General features: G+C 39.2%; 1 protein-coding gene across 7 annotated transcripts in view; it reads right to left on the bottom strand.

Annotated features, from left to right (window-relative positions):
- The window catches only part of tmtc4 (transmembrane O-mannosyltransferase targeting cadherins 4), a 221,270-nt gene that overhangs the window by 86,953 nt on the left and 116,850 nt on the right, over positions 1 to 17,467 (bottom strand). For all 7 annotated transcript variants that reach the window (XM_039744797.1, XM_039744801.1, XM_039744799.1 and 4 more), the window contains exons 10-13: positions 14,669 to 14,843; positions 14,445 to 14,576; positions 6,365 to 6,444; positions 5,436 to 5,543 (exon numbers count right to left, since the gene is read on the bottom strand). In XM_039744797.1, the coding sequence (XP_039600731.1) occupies positions 5,436 to 5,543; positions 6,365 to 6,444; positions 14,445 to 14,576; positions 14,669 to 14,843 (495 nt within the window). The remainder of the gene's footprint in view (positions 1 to 5,435; positions 5,544 to 6,364; positions 6,445 to 14,444; positions 14,577 to 14,668; positions 14,844 to 17,467) is intronic.

Below are 17,467 nucleotides of genomic sequence, written 5' to 3'. Positions count from 1 at the left end.
AAGAACACACTCTGTGGTGGAGGACAATGGATTTAAAGCAATGATCCACATTCTCAACCCAGGTTTCACTCTGCCTTCAAAAACACATTTTAATAAACTGATGGAGAACATCTCATATATATTTCTCTTCTGGTTCGCCCTGCTTCCTCTTCAAACCCGGTCAAGTCACAGCCCTATATCTAGCCTGACCGCGGGACCTTTCACTTCGGCGGTGACGTGACACCAATGGGGTCATGAGAGAGCAGCGGGGAACGCGGTAGTCCGAAGGAGGAATAGGATTCAAGAAAAGCAGCGTGGGGGTGTATGGGAGGCCGTGGGAAAGGGTTTGGAGGAATAGGAATAGAGAAATGATGTGTGGGCTGCGTGTAGGGGGGACCGGGTTTGAAAAGGAAGCAGGACAAACCAGAAGAGAAATATATACAAGAGATTATGGAGTGCAAACTGATCGCTATCCAAAATTCTGAAACAATCTTCATTCCCAGAATCTCTCTCCTTCCTTACGACACCAAACTCCCTTTTAAATTTAAAAGCACACAATTCCCACTCAGACTTGTCTTCTCCATGACTATCAACAAGTCCGAAGGACAAAGGTTTGCAAAGATTTGCGTTAATCTACAACAACCAGTCTTCAGCCACGGTCAGTTGTACGTGGCTTTTTCTAGGGTTAGATCTTTCGACTCATTATCTGTCGTTTCCAGCAAAACACCTATTCACAACTGCATCTTTCATGAAGTATTTCTTCTTGATTTCTGAATTTTTTTCTCACCGTTTTCCATTCCTATTCTTACACTGCCGTATGCTACAGCGAGCGTCGGCTAGTTAAGAAATATTTCAACAAGTGAAGAAGTGCACTAAAGCAACCAATAGCAAACTTACAATTACTACCAATATATGGACAAGTGTAGCAACTGAAGTCTACTTTGGTGTAAAATGCCATTTTATTGGAGAAGACTGGAAGATGATGTCAGTCTGTCTTACCACTATGCTGCAGGAGCAGAGGCATACAGCATCCAACATAGTTGACTGGTTGGAGGAGGTTGTGTTCAGATTTGAAATTGCTCTCAGCAAAACTGTTGCACACAATAATGGTGTCAATATTGTTGCTGCAACAAACATCTTAGAAGACAAGCCTGGATGGTCATCTATATGCTGCATGGACACACCTTGCAGTTGGCAATTAATTTTGGGAGCACCTTAGTACAAACTTGTACAGTATGTTCTACACGATCAGTTAATCAGTTGAGCAAAGGTGGCCCATAACTGCAACACTGTGTGACCCTACTTGTAAGAGGGTTCATAAAACCTATATCGGATGGTATGCATGAGTCAACTGCAGTGCAGACTTTCTAAGTCAATGCTATAGAGCAGCTTCAGAAATGGAGAAAGTTGGCCACATTTTTAGTCTCAGCACCAAGCATAGTAAGTAGTCTTTGCTACTGCAATGGACTACAGGTTTAGAAAACTGAAGTTTCTAACACCTGAGTAAGTGTTCCATGTGCAAGCTAAGGTGCAAACATATGCACATGAAGTGAAAAGAGAAATGGATCAATAACAGTGTCAGTCAGACAAAAACTGTGCTGCCCATACATCCACCAGTAATATAGTTGCTGGACCTACAACTCACTCCTTAGCTCTGGAAACAGCAGTGAAGATAATAAAAGTGAACCTTAAGTACCTTCTTTTCTCCATATCCTTTTCTATCAATCATTCTAGATAGATAGATAGATAGATAGATAGATAGATACTTTATTAATCCCAAGGGGAAATTCACATAATCCAGCAGCAGTATACTGATACAAAGAAACAATATTAAATTAAATAGTAATAAAAATGAAAAGAATTAAAATAAAATTAATGTTCGTATTTACTCCCCCGGGTGGAATTGAAGAGTCGCATAGTGTGGGGGAGGAACGATCTCTTTAGTCTGTCAGTGGAACAGGACATTGACAAAAGTCTGTCACTGAAGCTACTCCTCTGTCTGGAGATGACACTGTTAAGTGGATGCAGTGGATTCTTCATGATTGACAGGAGTTTGCTTAGTGCCCGTCGCTCTGCCACAGATGTTAAACCGTCCAACTTTAATCCTACAATGGAGCCTGCCTTCTTAACAAGTTTGTCCAGGTGTGAGGCGTCTTTCATCTTTATGCTGCCACCCCAGCACACCACCGTGTAGAAGAGGGCACTCGCCACAACCGTCTGGTAGAACATCTGCAGCATCTTACTGCAGATGTTGAAGGATGCCAACCTTCTCAGAAAGTATATTCTGCTCTGAGCTTTCTTACATAGAGCATCAGTATTGATCTTAATTGCACAGTGTTGTTAACCCTATGTATTTACTTTCGTGAAGTCTTCTCTTGATTGTAGACTTTGGTAAAGATACAGTAGGCCTATCTCCCGAAGAGTGTTCTTGGTTTCCCTAAATGTTGTGAATTGGTTTATCTTCACCAACGAAAGACTTATGTGATCATCTGGCACAGCTGTCTTCTGTGGTTGTCCAGTCATTCTGGTGTTGCTGAGCTTACCAGTGCGGTACTTCTCTTTTAAGAATTTACCAGATAGTGATTTGACCACAGCTAACGTTTCCACTATCACTGTGGTTTGTTTTGTTTTCTCTGCCTAATGAAGGTCTGTTTTTACTTGCCATGGGCAGCTCTTTGAACCTCATATTGAGAGTTCACAGAGACTGCATCCAAGTATGCATTCCATACTTGGAATCAACTCCAGACCATCTACCTGCTTAATAGTTAATGAAATGAAGGACCTACCCATACCTGACTATGGAACAGCTGATCAGTCAATTGTCCAAATACTTTTGAGCCTTTGAAAAAGAGGGGGAGGGTGTTGGGGTGGACGCAGCAGTTAGCATGTTTAAAAATGGCTGTCCTAAAAGACTCCTAATATATATTTTTTATAAACCCTGTGAATTAATTATTGTGAAAGCCTACGGTTCAATCATGTAATTATTTCTTCATTTCAAATCCATCGTGGTGGCGTAAAGTGTTAAAATTATTAAAACTGTGTCACTGTCCAAATACCTAACTGTATGTATCCCTTTGACCTCAATACCAACTGAATGTCTTTTTTTCAGTTGTAGGCAACATGACTTACAAAAAGAGAGCCAGTCCTAACCAAGAACCTGTAGACATGTTTACATTATGGCATGGCAACTTAAAACTCCCAACACTTTAAACTGACTTTTTTAAATCCCCGGTGACACAATTTAAGAGTTTGACTTTAAAGCCACTGATACAGCAGTTTCAGCTATAGTTTATGTTTTTTGAGCTACTGTTGGAGCAAATTTGAGTAACATAACTAAGCTGGTTATGTTTTACTACAAAAAATGATGCTTGTTGCACTGAAGTGCTTTTTTCACACTCTGCATATTTTTTACTCTTTTGTTATATACTGTGGATATAACAATTACAATTAACTCTTCTCACATCAAGGGAGAAATGAAAATCAATAAAATTTTGGTTGTCTAAGTTTTTATTCCAATTAGTTGAAAAAATATTTAACAAATTAACTGATTATCAAAATAATTGTATAATTGTTAGTTGCAGCCCTAATATATATAGATATATAGATAATCATTTATCTTGTTTTACTCAAAAAGCTTGTATTTATAAATGCTTAACATCCTATTTTTTGATGTTAAGACTAGATTCAATAATGCAGATTCTAAAAACTACAAGGCAAAGCTTAATTTACAATATATGTAGAATAATGTGTTAGGTCGTAACAGAGGGTTACTTGGAAATAGCAAGATCATCTGCAATATGATCAGAATAAAAACACTTCATTTAAAAAAAAAACATTAGTGACCTACAGTGCTTTGAGTAAATTATATTAAGATAACTATAGGAGAATAAATATGAATTAACCAAGATAAAGTTTAGATTATGCAAAGATTTGGCCAATGAAATTTAATGTAAACTAATGTTAACATTTAGTGTACACAGCATCTAGGATGGAAAAATATTTGATACATCTATGTACGACTGTGCTTAGATTTCAAAAGTACATTAAGTGAAAATGATATTGACATACTAATGGGCTATTAACATCCAGAACATGTTCAGAAATACTAACATGTAAATATAATACAGATTTGTATACATGTTTCTGTGTGGAATAAGTCCAGAGGTAATATGCTTAAGACCAAATTATTTTTTGAAATGTGGCCATCCATACTACAAAAATGAAAAAAAAAAATACACTCATAACATTACTGTCTTATAAACTCGACTCGAATACAAATACATAGACCAACCAAGATTCATTGTACTTAGTCATTTGAGTGTGAAAAGGCTATAACTTGAATAAAAATAGTTATTAAAACACAAATATTACTATTAAGTATTATAATAATATTATAATCATACATGACAATGCTGAACAAACACAAACCCAGAACATAAGAAAAACTTCCTTAAAATAGCAATTCATCAAGCCAAAAAAAAAGTCACAAAATCAAAAATCGATTGAAAATTCTTTAAGGAGAAATAATTTGTAGATATCAGCTTTGAATAAAAATCTGACATTTTAATGCCTAAACAAAAAACAGTTAAAGCAGAAAGGAGGGCCTACAATAAATAAATAAAAACGAAAAAGAATGTAAATCCAAAAACTCAAAATGTAAAATCAAAATGCTGAATCTCAACATTAAGCAAATCTGGAAGCACAGGTCACTGCTTAAACAATGCACATACTGTGCTTCTCAATTTATTTACTCCAATTCCACCTTAACATAACTGAGAGGTAAGTTTTAACAAAATCTCACCTGACACAGGCATACCACAAAATCACATTTAAGAACTTGATGAGTATGATCATGATGGGCAGACCCAAGGAACAAACCTTTGGGGGGGAAAAAACTGTCATTTTAATTTTAATTTTTTTTTTAGAAAGAAAGATGGGGAAAACTAAAAGCTGGGGTAAGGAAGTATTTCATACACGTTTAATATAAGAATATTGTAAACATATTAAAAGAGTCCCTTAACAGTGAGATTGAAAGAAGTGAATTTTCAGGATTTTCAAATCTCCACATATTTAGAAATGCTAGGTTTACTGGTGGTCAATATTAGACTAAATGGTATGTTCTCTTCAAAATATTTTGTTATTTTAAAAGTTACGCATTAATATAAATGTTATGAAATAGCTAAGAGGTCAGCAACACTGCCGTGTCATAAGAAACCAAATTAAACTGAAAAACAGAAATGCAATCTCTCTCTCTGATCTTATATTATACTAAATATTTGCACCATGTATTTGAGTTTATTTATATGGTAATAGCTTTGTCTTAAATTTAAGATTGAACCATTAAGTGGAAGAATACTACTATAGCATTGTATACTCTGCATGACAATTCTATACATTTTACAGTATATCCCAGGAAATGTATTTTATTCTTTGAATCAGAAGCAGCTTGCACTTACTGGATATTAACTGCTGTGGAAAGAAGTTCCTCAGCTTCACTAAGTTCATTCCTTTCTTTCAAGATATTTCCTAGATTGTTCATAGCATGAACATATTTAGGATTTAATCTACAGAAAATGAATAAAAACACATCATACAGGTGTCACATTAAACAAGATATTTCACAACAAATAAAAATACAACTACTCAAATTTTAGTAGATGCATTATTGTTTCTTTTTTTATAAAAATATTTTTAAATTTAATCAGATAACAGTTATTCACATCATGGAATAACTATTCCAATAATCAGATCAAACATCATTTTCAGCTTTTCATCTCAGCATGTGCATTTCACCTCTTAGTCTTTTTATTTAAATAAGTCAGATACATAGATCTGACAAAAATCCATATACTGTAAAACACTAAAACAAAGTAAAATCAACATGAAAGTTAGATGCGTCTTGAGAATCAAATGGTAAGGCTTACAAACACTTCAGTATATGTAATATTGATAAATGAAGCAGACAAAATCCATTTAATTACGCAAGCATTGATGACAGTAAAAACAGCATTGATGACAGTAAAAACAAAACATATATATAAACGGTATATCATGAATTTCTAAAACTCCATATGCAAATCCATATGTCTCTCAAGGCACACACTTTGGGGATGGTCAAAATTATTAACTGATGTCAGAAAGTCCTTTGTCAGTTTAAATGGCGATCTCTAATGGCAGAATATTAGAAACACTTGTAGAACTTTTCTTACATATTTCCGGGTTGAAGTTCAGGCTTCGTACTTCATTTGTTCCTTTGTTTACTTGCTGCATGTTGTGAGAATAGATTGTCGTGCCAAGGCCAGCCCTCAATTATAACTGATCTATAACTACGTATATTTGATGCATTATCTAGAACATAAAATCATTAGTGCATAATGAAAAGTACCTTATTGCTTCTCTGTAATATTTGATAGCAGAGGTTTGGTTTCCTCTGTCTGCTAGATTTTTGCCAACATTGTAATGAACCTGTAAAACAATAGAGTTCTTGAATTAATCACAGCTTTAGCAAACAGTGTAGAATGTTGATCAATAGCAGAGGGTTTTATTAGGTGGGAAAATGAAAAAACCTGTAAGAGGTGTTCTTTAAGGAAGATATACAGAAAAGAAAAGTGGTTCTCACGAAAAAATAAAGGTGAAGCTAAGTGAGGCAAATGTTATACCAGGGCAAAACAGTACCAGACAGAAAAGGCAACGATACAGACAAAAAAGCAAGAATAACATCAAATAATCTGAGATACAAACAACAAATGTCCAGAAAATAAGAATATGCAAGGACTGAGCAATCAAATGAAGCAGTTAAAATAGTACAGGCTTAAAATCAAAAACACATTTGCTGTAACTATATCAATGCTTGTGTATACAAGTTCTACAAAGTTTCTAGTAGACAAAAAGGGCCATGACTAAAAGTGAACACTGCACACAGGGGAGTCATAATTACCTCAAGAAAAACTCAATTAAGAGCCACATGACAAAGCAATACAAATTTTCTTACAAATGAACCACAATAATCTAATGTTTTGTAATAGTTATGCGTGTCACTTTCTCTTTTCATCTTTTGAGGTTTTTTGCTGAATGTATTTGGAAGACACACAAGATCCAACAGTGACAGAAAGGATAGTAGAATCAAAATCACTATTACTAGCATGTAAAAGAAACCCTATACAATCATTTCTTGAATAATTACAAACTTCAATAGTTACCTCAAATAAATAGAAAAGGTATACAAAATAATATAAGTATCAAACAGTACAAGTTGAGCAAATATGAAGTATTTACGAATAGACAAAGAGCACAGTCACCAGTTATATGCTGCAAAAAAAGTTAAGAGTAACCTTAAGTTTATTTAAGATCTGAATAATTTGAGGAAAGAAGCTCAGGAGATGAAATGTAGTTTGGGTCGCAATAGACCTGTACCTCCTCTGTGATGGCCATTTAATGAACAGATGAATGCTGGGGGGTAGAGACAGCTACAATCATTCCTGCTCTCTTTTCACTCTGGCGATGAATAGACCTTTTAATGTTGGGAGTCAACAGCCAATGATTTTCTCAGCTGAACAAATCACCTGCTGCAACCAAGTCTTAGAAAGAGATGAGGCAGAAGGAAACCAAATGGCGATGGAGGTTTACAATGCTCTCATAATGGCCGAGTAAAAATGTAACAATATACTCCTTGATATGCCAAGCTTCATAACTCTTAACTACTCGCACTAGTGTGTTTTGTACACCAGTCTCTATTATTTTTGTCCAACATCCTTTTACTTGAACATACTGGCAGCATCCGCCATCTGTCCTCAGCTTCATTCACTACAAGTACAGTGTCGTAATGGTTTCCCCTCTAGTATGCCCCCGGCCGGTTTTATGAGTGGATACACAGTTGAAAGATCCATATGGTGCATATGGCAATGATGAGATTTTCCTCTTGCAATGACTTTGTCTGCAAAGAACATTCAACAACTGATGTGAAATGTGAAACATGCAAATCCTGCAGTGGATGAAAATGTGACATGTGACAAATAAGCACTGGAGAAGTGGATCAGGTTAATTTTTAGATAATCCTATACTGTGTAATACTATTCAGTAATATGGTATTAAATTACATTAAAAAACAGGTACAATATAAAATCTCCTCCTCAAACAGCCACCTTATTGTGGTGGAGGGGTTTGCGCGTCCCAATGATCCAAGGAGCTCTGTTGTCTGGGGCTTTATGCCCCTGGTAGGGTCACCCAAGGCAAACTGGTCCTAGGTGAGGGATGAGACAAAGAGCGGTTCAACCAAACCTCCTAAGAACAACAAAAACCTTGGACGACGTTTTCCCTCGCCCAGACGCGGGACACTGGGGCCCGGGCCTGCACCCATGGGGTGCGGCCGGGCACAGCCTGAAGAGGCAACGTGGGTCCCCCTTCCCATGGGCTCACCACCTGTAGGAGGGGCCAAGGAGGTCGGGTGCAGTGTGAGTTGGGTGGCGGCCAAAGGCAGGGACCCAAGTGGTCCGATCCTCGGCTACAGAAGCTGGCTCTTGGGACGTGGAATGTCACCTCTCTGAAGAGGAAGGAGCCTGAACTAGTGCGCGAGGTCGAGAGGTTCCTAACTGTTGTTTGTTCATATGCGTCAAATAGCAGTTTGGAATACCCCACCCTTTTTGGAGTCCCTGGAGGGGGTGCTAGAGAGCATACCTTCTGAGGACTCCCTCGTACTGCAGGGAGACTTCAGTGCACACGTGGGCAAGGACAGTGAGACCTGGAAGGGCGTGATTGGGAGGAATGAACCCCCCGATCTGAACCCGAGCGGTGTTTTGTTATTGGACTTCTGTGCTCATCACGGATTATCCATAACAAACACCATGTTCAAGCATAGAGGTGTTAATATGTGCACTTGGCACCAGGACACCCTAGGCCTCAGTTCGATGATCGACTTTGTGGTTGTGTCGTCTTGACTTGCGGCCACATGTCTTGGACACTCGGGTGAAGAGAGGGGCGGAGCTGTCAACTGATTACCACCTGGTGGTGAGTAGGCTTCGATGGTGGGGAAGGATGCCGGTCAGGCCTGGTAGGCCCAAACGTGTTGTGAGGGTCTGCTGGGAACGTCTGGCAGAGTCTCCTGTCAGAAGTAGCTTCAACTCACACCTCCGGCAGAACTTCGACCACATCCAGAGGGAGGTGGGGAGCAACGAATCCGAATGGGCCATGTTCCGTGCCTCTTTTGTTGAGGCGGCTGACTGGAGCTGTGGCCGTAAGGTGGTCGGTGCCTGTCGTGGCGGCAATCTCTGAACCCGTTGGTGGACACCGGTGGAGAGGGATGCCATCAAACTGAAGGAGTCCTACCGGACCCATTTGTCTTGTGGGACTCTAGAGGCAGCTAATAGGTACTGGCAGGCCAAGCGGAATGCGGCTTCAGTGGTTGCTGAGGCAAAAACTCGGGCATGGGAGTTTAGGGAGACCATGGAGAACAACTTTCGGACGGCTTCGAGGAGATTCTGGTCCACTGTCCGGCGTCTCAGGAGGGGGAATCAGTGCAGTGTCAACACTGTATATGGTGGGGGTGGTGCACTGCTGACCTCGACTCGGGACGCTGTGGGTCAGTAGGAGGAGCACTTTGAAGACCTCCTCAATCCCACCAACATGCCTTCCAACGAGGAAGCAGAGCCTGGGGACTCAGAGGTGGGCTACCCCATCTCTGGGACTGAGGTCACCATGGTGGTCAAAAAACTCCTTGGTGGCAGGGCCCCAGGGGTGGATGAGATACACCCGGAGTTCCTCAAGGCTCTGGATGTTGTAGGACTGTCTTGGTTGACATGTCTCTGCAACATCACATGGACATCAGGGACAGTGCCTCTGGACTGGCAGACTGGGGTGGTGGTCCCCCTCTTTAAGAAGGGTGACTGGAGGGTGTGTTCCAACTACAGAGGGATCCCACTCCTCAGCCTCACTGGAAAAGTCTATTCGGGGGTTCTGGAGAGAAGGGTCTGTCGGATAGTCGAACCTCGGATTCAGGAGGAACAGTGTGGTTTTCGTCCTGGTCGTGAAACAGTGGACCAGCTCTACACCCTTAGCAGGGTCCTGGAGGGTGCATGGGAGTTTGCCCAAACAGTCTACATGTGTTTTGTGGACTTGGAAAAGGCGTTCGACTGTGTCCCTCGGGGAATCCTGTGGGGGTGCTCTGGGACCCCCTGATAAGGGCTGTTTGGTCCGTGTACAACCGGTGTCAGAGCTTGGTCCGCATTGCCGGCAGTAAGTCAAACCCGTTTCCAGTGAGAGTTGGACTACGCCAGGGCTGCCCTTTTGTCACCGATTGTGTTAATAACTTTTATGGACAGAATTTCTAGGCGCACCCAGGGTGTTGAGGGGGTCTGGTTTGGTGGACTCAGAATTGGGTCACTGCTTTTTGCAGATGATGTTGTCCTGTTTGCTTCATCAGGCCATGATCTTCAGCTCTCTCTGAATCAGTTCGCAGCTGAGTGTGAAGCGGATGGGATGGGAATCAGCATCTCTAAATTCGAGACCATGGTCCTCAGCCGGAAAAGGGTGGAGTGCCCTCTCAGGGTTGGGAGCGAGATCCTGCCCCAAGTGGAGGAGTTCAAGTACCTTGGGGTCTTGTTCACATGTGAGGGAAGAATGGAGTGTGAGATTGGCTCTGCATTGGTCTGTCTTGGTGAAAAAGGAGCTGAGCCATAAGGCAAAGCTCTCAAATTTACCAGTTGATCTACGTTTCTACCCTCACCTATGGTCATGAGCTATGGGTAGTGACCAAAAGAATGAGATCGCAAATACAAGTGGCTGAAATGAGTTTCTTCCGCAGGGTGTCTGGGCTTTCCCTTAAAAATAGGTTGAGAAGCTTAGTCATCCGGGAGGAGCTCAGAGTAGAGCCGCTGCTCCTCTGCATTGAGAGGAGTCAGATGGGGAGGCTCGGGCATCTAAATAGGATGCCTCCTTGGCAAGGTGTTCCAGGCACATCCAACCAGGAGGAGGCCCCGGGGAAGACCCAGGACACGCTGGAGGGACTGTGTCTCCCAGCTGGCCTGGGAACGCCTTGGGATTCCTCAGGAAGAGCTAGAAGTAGTAGTCGGGGAGAGGGAAGTCTGGGCATCTCTGCTCAAGCTGCTGCCCCTGCAACCCGACCTCAGATAAGTGGAAGAGGATGGATGGATGGACAATATAAAATTATTGCAATATTTTATATTACAACTTCACAGTGTTCAAACAATTAGCCATTTTAACACTGGTGAATAAAGTACACCATGTGAGCTTATGAGATGAGAAATGATGTGAGTAGTTAAGGGTCAAGCTGGGAAGGAAGAACAATCTCTGCCTGGGCTTTCTTGATGAAGAAAGTGATGTACTTGCCCCATTTTCATGCATTAGTGAAAGTAGTCCCTAGGAATTTAAATGACTGAACCACAGGCTCGCCATCAATTTGCAAAGGTGGACAGTTAGTGACTTGTCAGCGGAAATCAAGCCTCATTTCCACTGTTTTAATGGCACTGAGCTCCAAGTTGTTACAAGAACACCATTCTACAAGATGGTCCACCTCTCTTTCATAGGAAGACTTATTATTGGAAATGAGACTCACTAGGGTTGTATCATCTGCAAACTTCAGTATTTTTACAGATCTGTCCATGGATTTACAGTCATCTGTATAAAGAGGAAACAGGAGGGGTGAAAGAACACAGCTTTGAGGGTAGCCTATGCCAACTGAAATTGGATCAGATATATAAGGGCCCAGGTCTCTCATATTGCATCCTGCCTATCAAGAAACTCTTAACTCACTGGCAGACACCATAGGGTAAACCTAACTGGATTAGTTTACACTGAAGAAACCTTGGAACAATGGTATTGAAGGGTAAACAGATATCCACAAACAAGATGTGTATGTTCAAAAGCTCTCGATAAGTAAAAGTAATTCTTGAAGTTGACAAAACACACATATTAACCACTCAATACACAAAGAATGAGCACACCTGAAAACGTTGGCAGCCTGATTGGTGCCAGTATAGCAGCACTATACCAATTAAATACTTTTTAAAATAAAAAAAACTAGTTTTTAAAACTAATTGGTAACAAAATACTGAAAGATTTTATTATCTGTCAATATAAGTGGACTGCTACAGCTGAATCACCTTGTTTCACAAGAGTTAGCAGTACTGTTGGTAAAAAAGGCATGGTAGCTAGCAACTCATTATAACAGAATATTGATTTATCCAATCCACTTAGTCACCTTTTTTCTTCAATACCCACATTCAGCAGCATGCACAGAGCTGTGATCTCCATAGGAAGAGACGCTTCTGGTGCAATCTGCTTTAAAGGTAAACTGCTGTGGCTTTGGAAAAATAAGACCACATTCTTTTAACAGTTAGGTATGGTATCTTTGTAGATGCTTTTTATAGTTAACATGCTGTTTTCTGAACAGTTATCCCGATGAATATTCATTAAAGGTAAGATTAATATTTCTGCCCTACAGCTTTAGATGAGTATTACATTGTATTACATTGGGGGTGCTTAAGTTAAGCTATACAGTTATATTAGAAAATGCTGACTTAAAGATACAAGTGTTCAGGAGTCTAATATGCTTGCCTTCTATTTTTTCCATGACCATTACTGTTCTTAAAGGGAATACAGAATCAAGTGCTGGGGGGTGGCATGACTAAAGTGTGCAAGTCAACTAAAATGTGGCAACAAACACATAAGGTGACTAATGCGCCCAGTGACACAGGCACTCACATTTAAGGTATTACCTCACCTTTCCTGTCATTTCAGACAGTCACTGTAGAGAAATGTGCAGGAATTTATTTAGTGGACAGTTACAAAGTTGAAGAAAACGTTTTTACTGGACATTAAAATATGATTAGTCTTAGGTTTTGTGCTTTATGATGTGTCCACTGCTTCTGAATAACTTGTTTATGCTTTCCATTCAGAATCAGTGGCATACAAATCAAGGTACATGCACATTAATTGTTGCCTTTAACACTTCCTTTCAATATAGAGACAAGTGCCACTTTTAGACTTTTTGAGAAGGATTGCACATAATGTGGTGTTATAAATTTTATAGCACTCTCTTATTTATAGGTTTCAGTCTTCTTTCTTTGATTAGGTTTTGTTTTGGCACCTCTTTTCAGTGGTAAAAAGCACCACTCATTAAAGGTTTTGTATTTCATAAATAAAATTATATGTGGGCTATATGTGTAATGGAAATATTAACAAAGAGGGTTTAACTTTTCTTAAATGTTTAAACATTGAGAGCATTTGTTTCTATGCACATTTATCACCACATGGTTTTGTCGTTGTCTGCTGCCCAAAGCAGTGCACTAACTGGCTTCATGAAAAAAGAGCAACAGATTTTTTAATATTGAATTCTGTCTTGCTCACGTTCTCACTCAGCGTTTCTTTGTTCATATCAACTGTGAAATATCAGGCATAGTATATATTAGGCAGAGTTATATGTATTGCAAAATATGATTCCCTCCTAGTTTTTTTTATATTTACTTAAAAAACCCTATTTTTATCTAACCTCATTTTTACTAGAAGGATTGAGGAGGAAAATATTGACATTAATTGTTTACCATTTTATTAGTTCTTGTATGAATAAATGGTGGACTTTGTACCTTATTATTACTATTGAGAGTATCAGTCTGGTCAGGCACCTCTAGTGCCACAACCAACATCCTGAGAAGCAGAACATTCCCACTCTGAAACTCAGCTCAGCCAATAAGTGTAACTGAATAAAAGCTGAAAGCTAATTTTAATTGGTTTGCCTAAACATTTTTTTTCATTTTGATGACACAAAATATAAAAGATTTATGAGTGACTTACAATGTGTAGTTAAGCAAGAAGGGGGACAAGCAAAAGTCACCTACAAATCCATAATTCTGCACCAAAGTACAAATAATTTAAATTTGAGCTTATGTATAGTGGATAAAAATCCACAAAACTGTTGATATTCTGACCCTAGGCTAGTTACTCCTTGCTTCATATATAAACTTATAAGAACACAACTAAAAACATGCTATTCATCAGTGTTTACAACACAAAGTTTTTGCTAAGACACATTCATGTACCACATGGATTTTAAAATAAATATGCTAAATAAGGAAACATGTTAATAATAATAATTCAATAATTCTTTGCAGTTATATAGCGCTTTTCTCACTACTCAAAGCGTTCAGCAATTGCAGGTTAAGGGCATTGCTCAAGGGCCCATCAGAGCAGAGTCCCTTTTGGCATTTACGGGATTTGAACCGGCAACCTTCTGATTGTCAGTGCAGATCCCGAGCCTCAGAGTCAACACTATAAAGGAATAAAAGGAATACTTATATAAATCTAAACTTTGTAGCCAGTTTCATGTTTGGTAGTTGCTTGCAGTGAATTTATTTCACAAATGTGAGAGTACAGGGAAATATGTTCTTTGCAATAAAAAGTGCAGCGTTTCTGATATACCTTAAAACTGCACAAAGTCACTTTATGTAACTGCTTACTTTAGCATTAAGAGGACAGACAGCGAGGGCACTTCTGAATAACTGCTCTTCCGATCTCCACTCACTACTGCGGATAATGCAGCGAATCATATTCAGGCCAAAAAGGCATAGCAATGAAGTGCAAAGAAGCCTCTAGGTTAAAAGAAAAAAATGAACAAGTGTCAAGAGAAATATGAAAACAAAAAAAAAAAAAAAGATGATCACATTCTATGAGTGTACAATACCTTATATTTCCTGCACTTTTGACATAAAGTACTTATTCCATATGTGACAATTATACAGTATCCAGCACATGAAAGATATAGTACTCTCTCGGCTATAACAAATCCTACGCGAAAAAACAAGTTGCTTGCAGGAAGAAATGGGATGACCAGTAGAGCAAGTCCAAATGTTAGCACTCTGAGAGAAAAAGAAAAGGTATAAACATTTTTTATACTCTTACTTTGGTAAATGATTTAAAGATATATTTTCATGAAGTTTAGCTAAAAATGAATGAAATGCTTGCACAACTGAGAAAATATGAACTCCCCTTTCTTGTTCACAACTCTATACAACAATAATATACAGCAAAATGTTATATAGTTTTATTCATTACAGTTTGGTTGGCAATGCAACACCTATATTAAAAAAAACTATATATGTTTTTCGTACTTCTTAAGTGATCAGGATAATGCATTTTCCTCTTCAATGTTTAAAGCATTTACAGATTACAACATATTAAAAATGTTAAATGTCGGGATACAGAACCTGACATTTCTAAATTAGTTTGGCTTTTTAAATGACGTATATTCATTTTTAAAATTTCAACTAACTTATAAGGTTATGATTTCCAACAATGCAGAGTAAATACACTTGTTGAAGCCTACTCTTTTGTAAATATGTAAAACAATTTAAAAATTTCAGGTGTGAATCCTTCGTTTACCTAATAACATTATAGTACAATTTTTTGTAAATGCTTTTAGTTTTATGGATGTGTCCCTCTGAAATTCTTTTTGCTTGGCCCGCATGTATAGCTTCAAACGTCATATCTTTAAATCCTAACGGGAAAATCTCCAATTTGTTAGATAACCATATACTGCAATTATTAATTCCTTTCCTAGTATATGTTTTTGCTTTCTATTTTATTTTATTCTTTTGCTGCTACCTTTTGGGGTCACCTTTTCCATAGCTTCCTGTCCTCTGAATCTTGCTCTGACACACCCCTCACCTGCATGTCCTCATATGCCACATCCATAAACCTCCTCTTAGGCCTTTTCTTTTCCTCATGCCTGGCAGTTCCATCCCTAGTATCCTTCTCCTAATATACCTTGCAACTCTTTTCTGCACATATCTAAACCAACGCAATTTTGCCTCTTTATCTCGTCTCCAAACCGTTCAACCCGAGCTGACCCTCTAATGTATTCGTTCCTAATCCTGTCCTTCCTCGTCACATCCAATGCAAATCTTAATATCTTTAACTCTGTCACTTCCAGCTGTGTCTCCTATATTTTCTTCAGTGTCACTGTCTCCATAGCTGGTCTAACTACTGTCTTATAGACCTTCCCTTTCACTTTTGTAGGTACCCGTTTGTCACAAGTCACTCCTGACACTCTTCGCCAGCCACTCCACCCTGCCTGTAATCTCTTCTTCTCTTCCAAGCTCCCGATTACTGTATACTGTTGATCCCAAATATTTAAACTCACCCACATTTGCCAGCTCTATTCCCTGTATCCTCACCATTCCTCTGACCTCCTGCTCATTCACACAACATACTCTGTCTTGGCCCTACTGACCTTAACCCCTCTCTTCTCTTGAGCACCTCCACCTCTCCAGGGTCTCCTCAACCTGCTCTCTACTCACAATGCCATTGGCAAACATCACAGTCCACAGGGACTCCCGTCTAATCTCCTCTATTAACCTGTTCATCACCTTTGCAAATAAGAAATGACTCAAAGCCGATCCCTAATGTAATCCCACCTCAACCTTAAATGCATCCATCACTCCTACCACAGACTTCACCACGGTCTCACTTCGCACATATTCTGTGCCACTCTTGCATACTTCTCTGCCACTCCTGACTTCCTCATACAATACCACAACTCCCCCCTAGGCACCCAGTCATATGCTTACTCTAGGTCCGCAAAGACACAATACAACTCCTTTTGACCTTCTCTATACTTGTCCAATACCCTCAGAGCAAACATCGCATCTGTGGTGCTCTTTCCTGGCATGAAACCATACTGCTGCTCAATAATCATCACCTGCCTTCCGCTACTCTTTCCCATAACTTCATGCAGTGGCTCATTAATTTTATACTCCTTTTATCCTATTTCCCCCAGCACTCTGTTGGCTAATGGTACTAGTGGCGGCCATTGTTAACTTGGGCTTCAACCAATACAGTATGGAAATCTGTATTGTTGTCCACATTCTGATCTGGCAAATCAGAATGTTCAAAAAGACCTATTGTAAAGAGAAAGTTTAGTTCAAGTCTAACCACTCTGTTTCCCCTATTAATAGGGAACAATTCCATTTATCAACCCTTTTTGAGTGTGTCAGCACTAACATCCACTTATGCCACGTTCACCACTCAATTATGTAATTACTACTTTATTATACAATGTAGAATGGCGCACTGAATCAACACACTTTCATTCTCATAATGTACAGAATCAGCCAATTCTTTTGAAATATATTAGTCTTTGTGGAACGTTACCATGGTGAAATCCCTACAAAAAAGTATAGCCCTTATCCCCTAACAAAAGATTTGCTTTATAGATGCACGTTTATTGTCGCTTTATTTATTTTAGTTTGGATGAAGACATCAACACATTTAAATTTACACATGAAATTGGGGAATCAATCACTTCCAAAGACATGCAAAAGTTGTATGTGTACCAGATCACAGATCAGGAGGGGTGATGGCGAGTTGTATCTTAATTGATGTCACCGTCCCTATTTAATTTACTAGAGATTAAAATTGTTATACTAAAGATAATTCAAATTTGACACAAAAGCAGAGATTCAAAACATTTTAACAGTATATG

This window comes from Polypterus senegalus, chromosome 2, assembly GCF_016835505.1.
Source record: "Polypterus senegalus isolate Bchr_013 chromosome 2, ASM1683550v1, whole genome shotgun sequence".
Taxonomy (NCBI): domain Eukaryota; kingdom Metazoa; phylum Chordata; class Cladistia; order Polypteriformes; family Polypteridae; genus Polypterus; species Polypterus senegalus.
The sequence above is the reverse complement of the archived record's forward strand: the minus strand, read 5'-3'. Positions and strand labels throughout refer to the sequence as shown.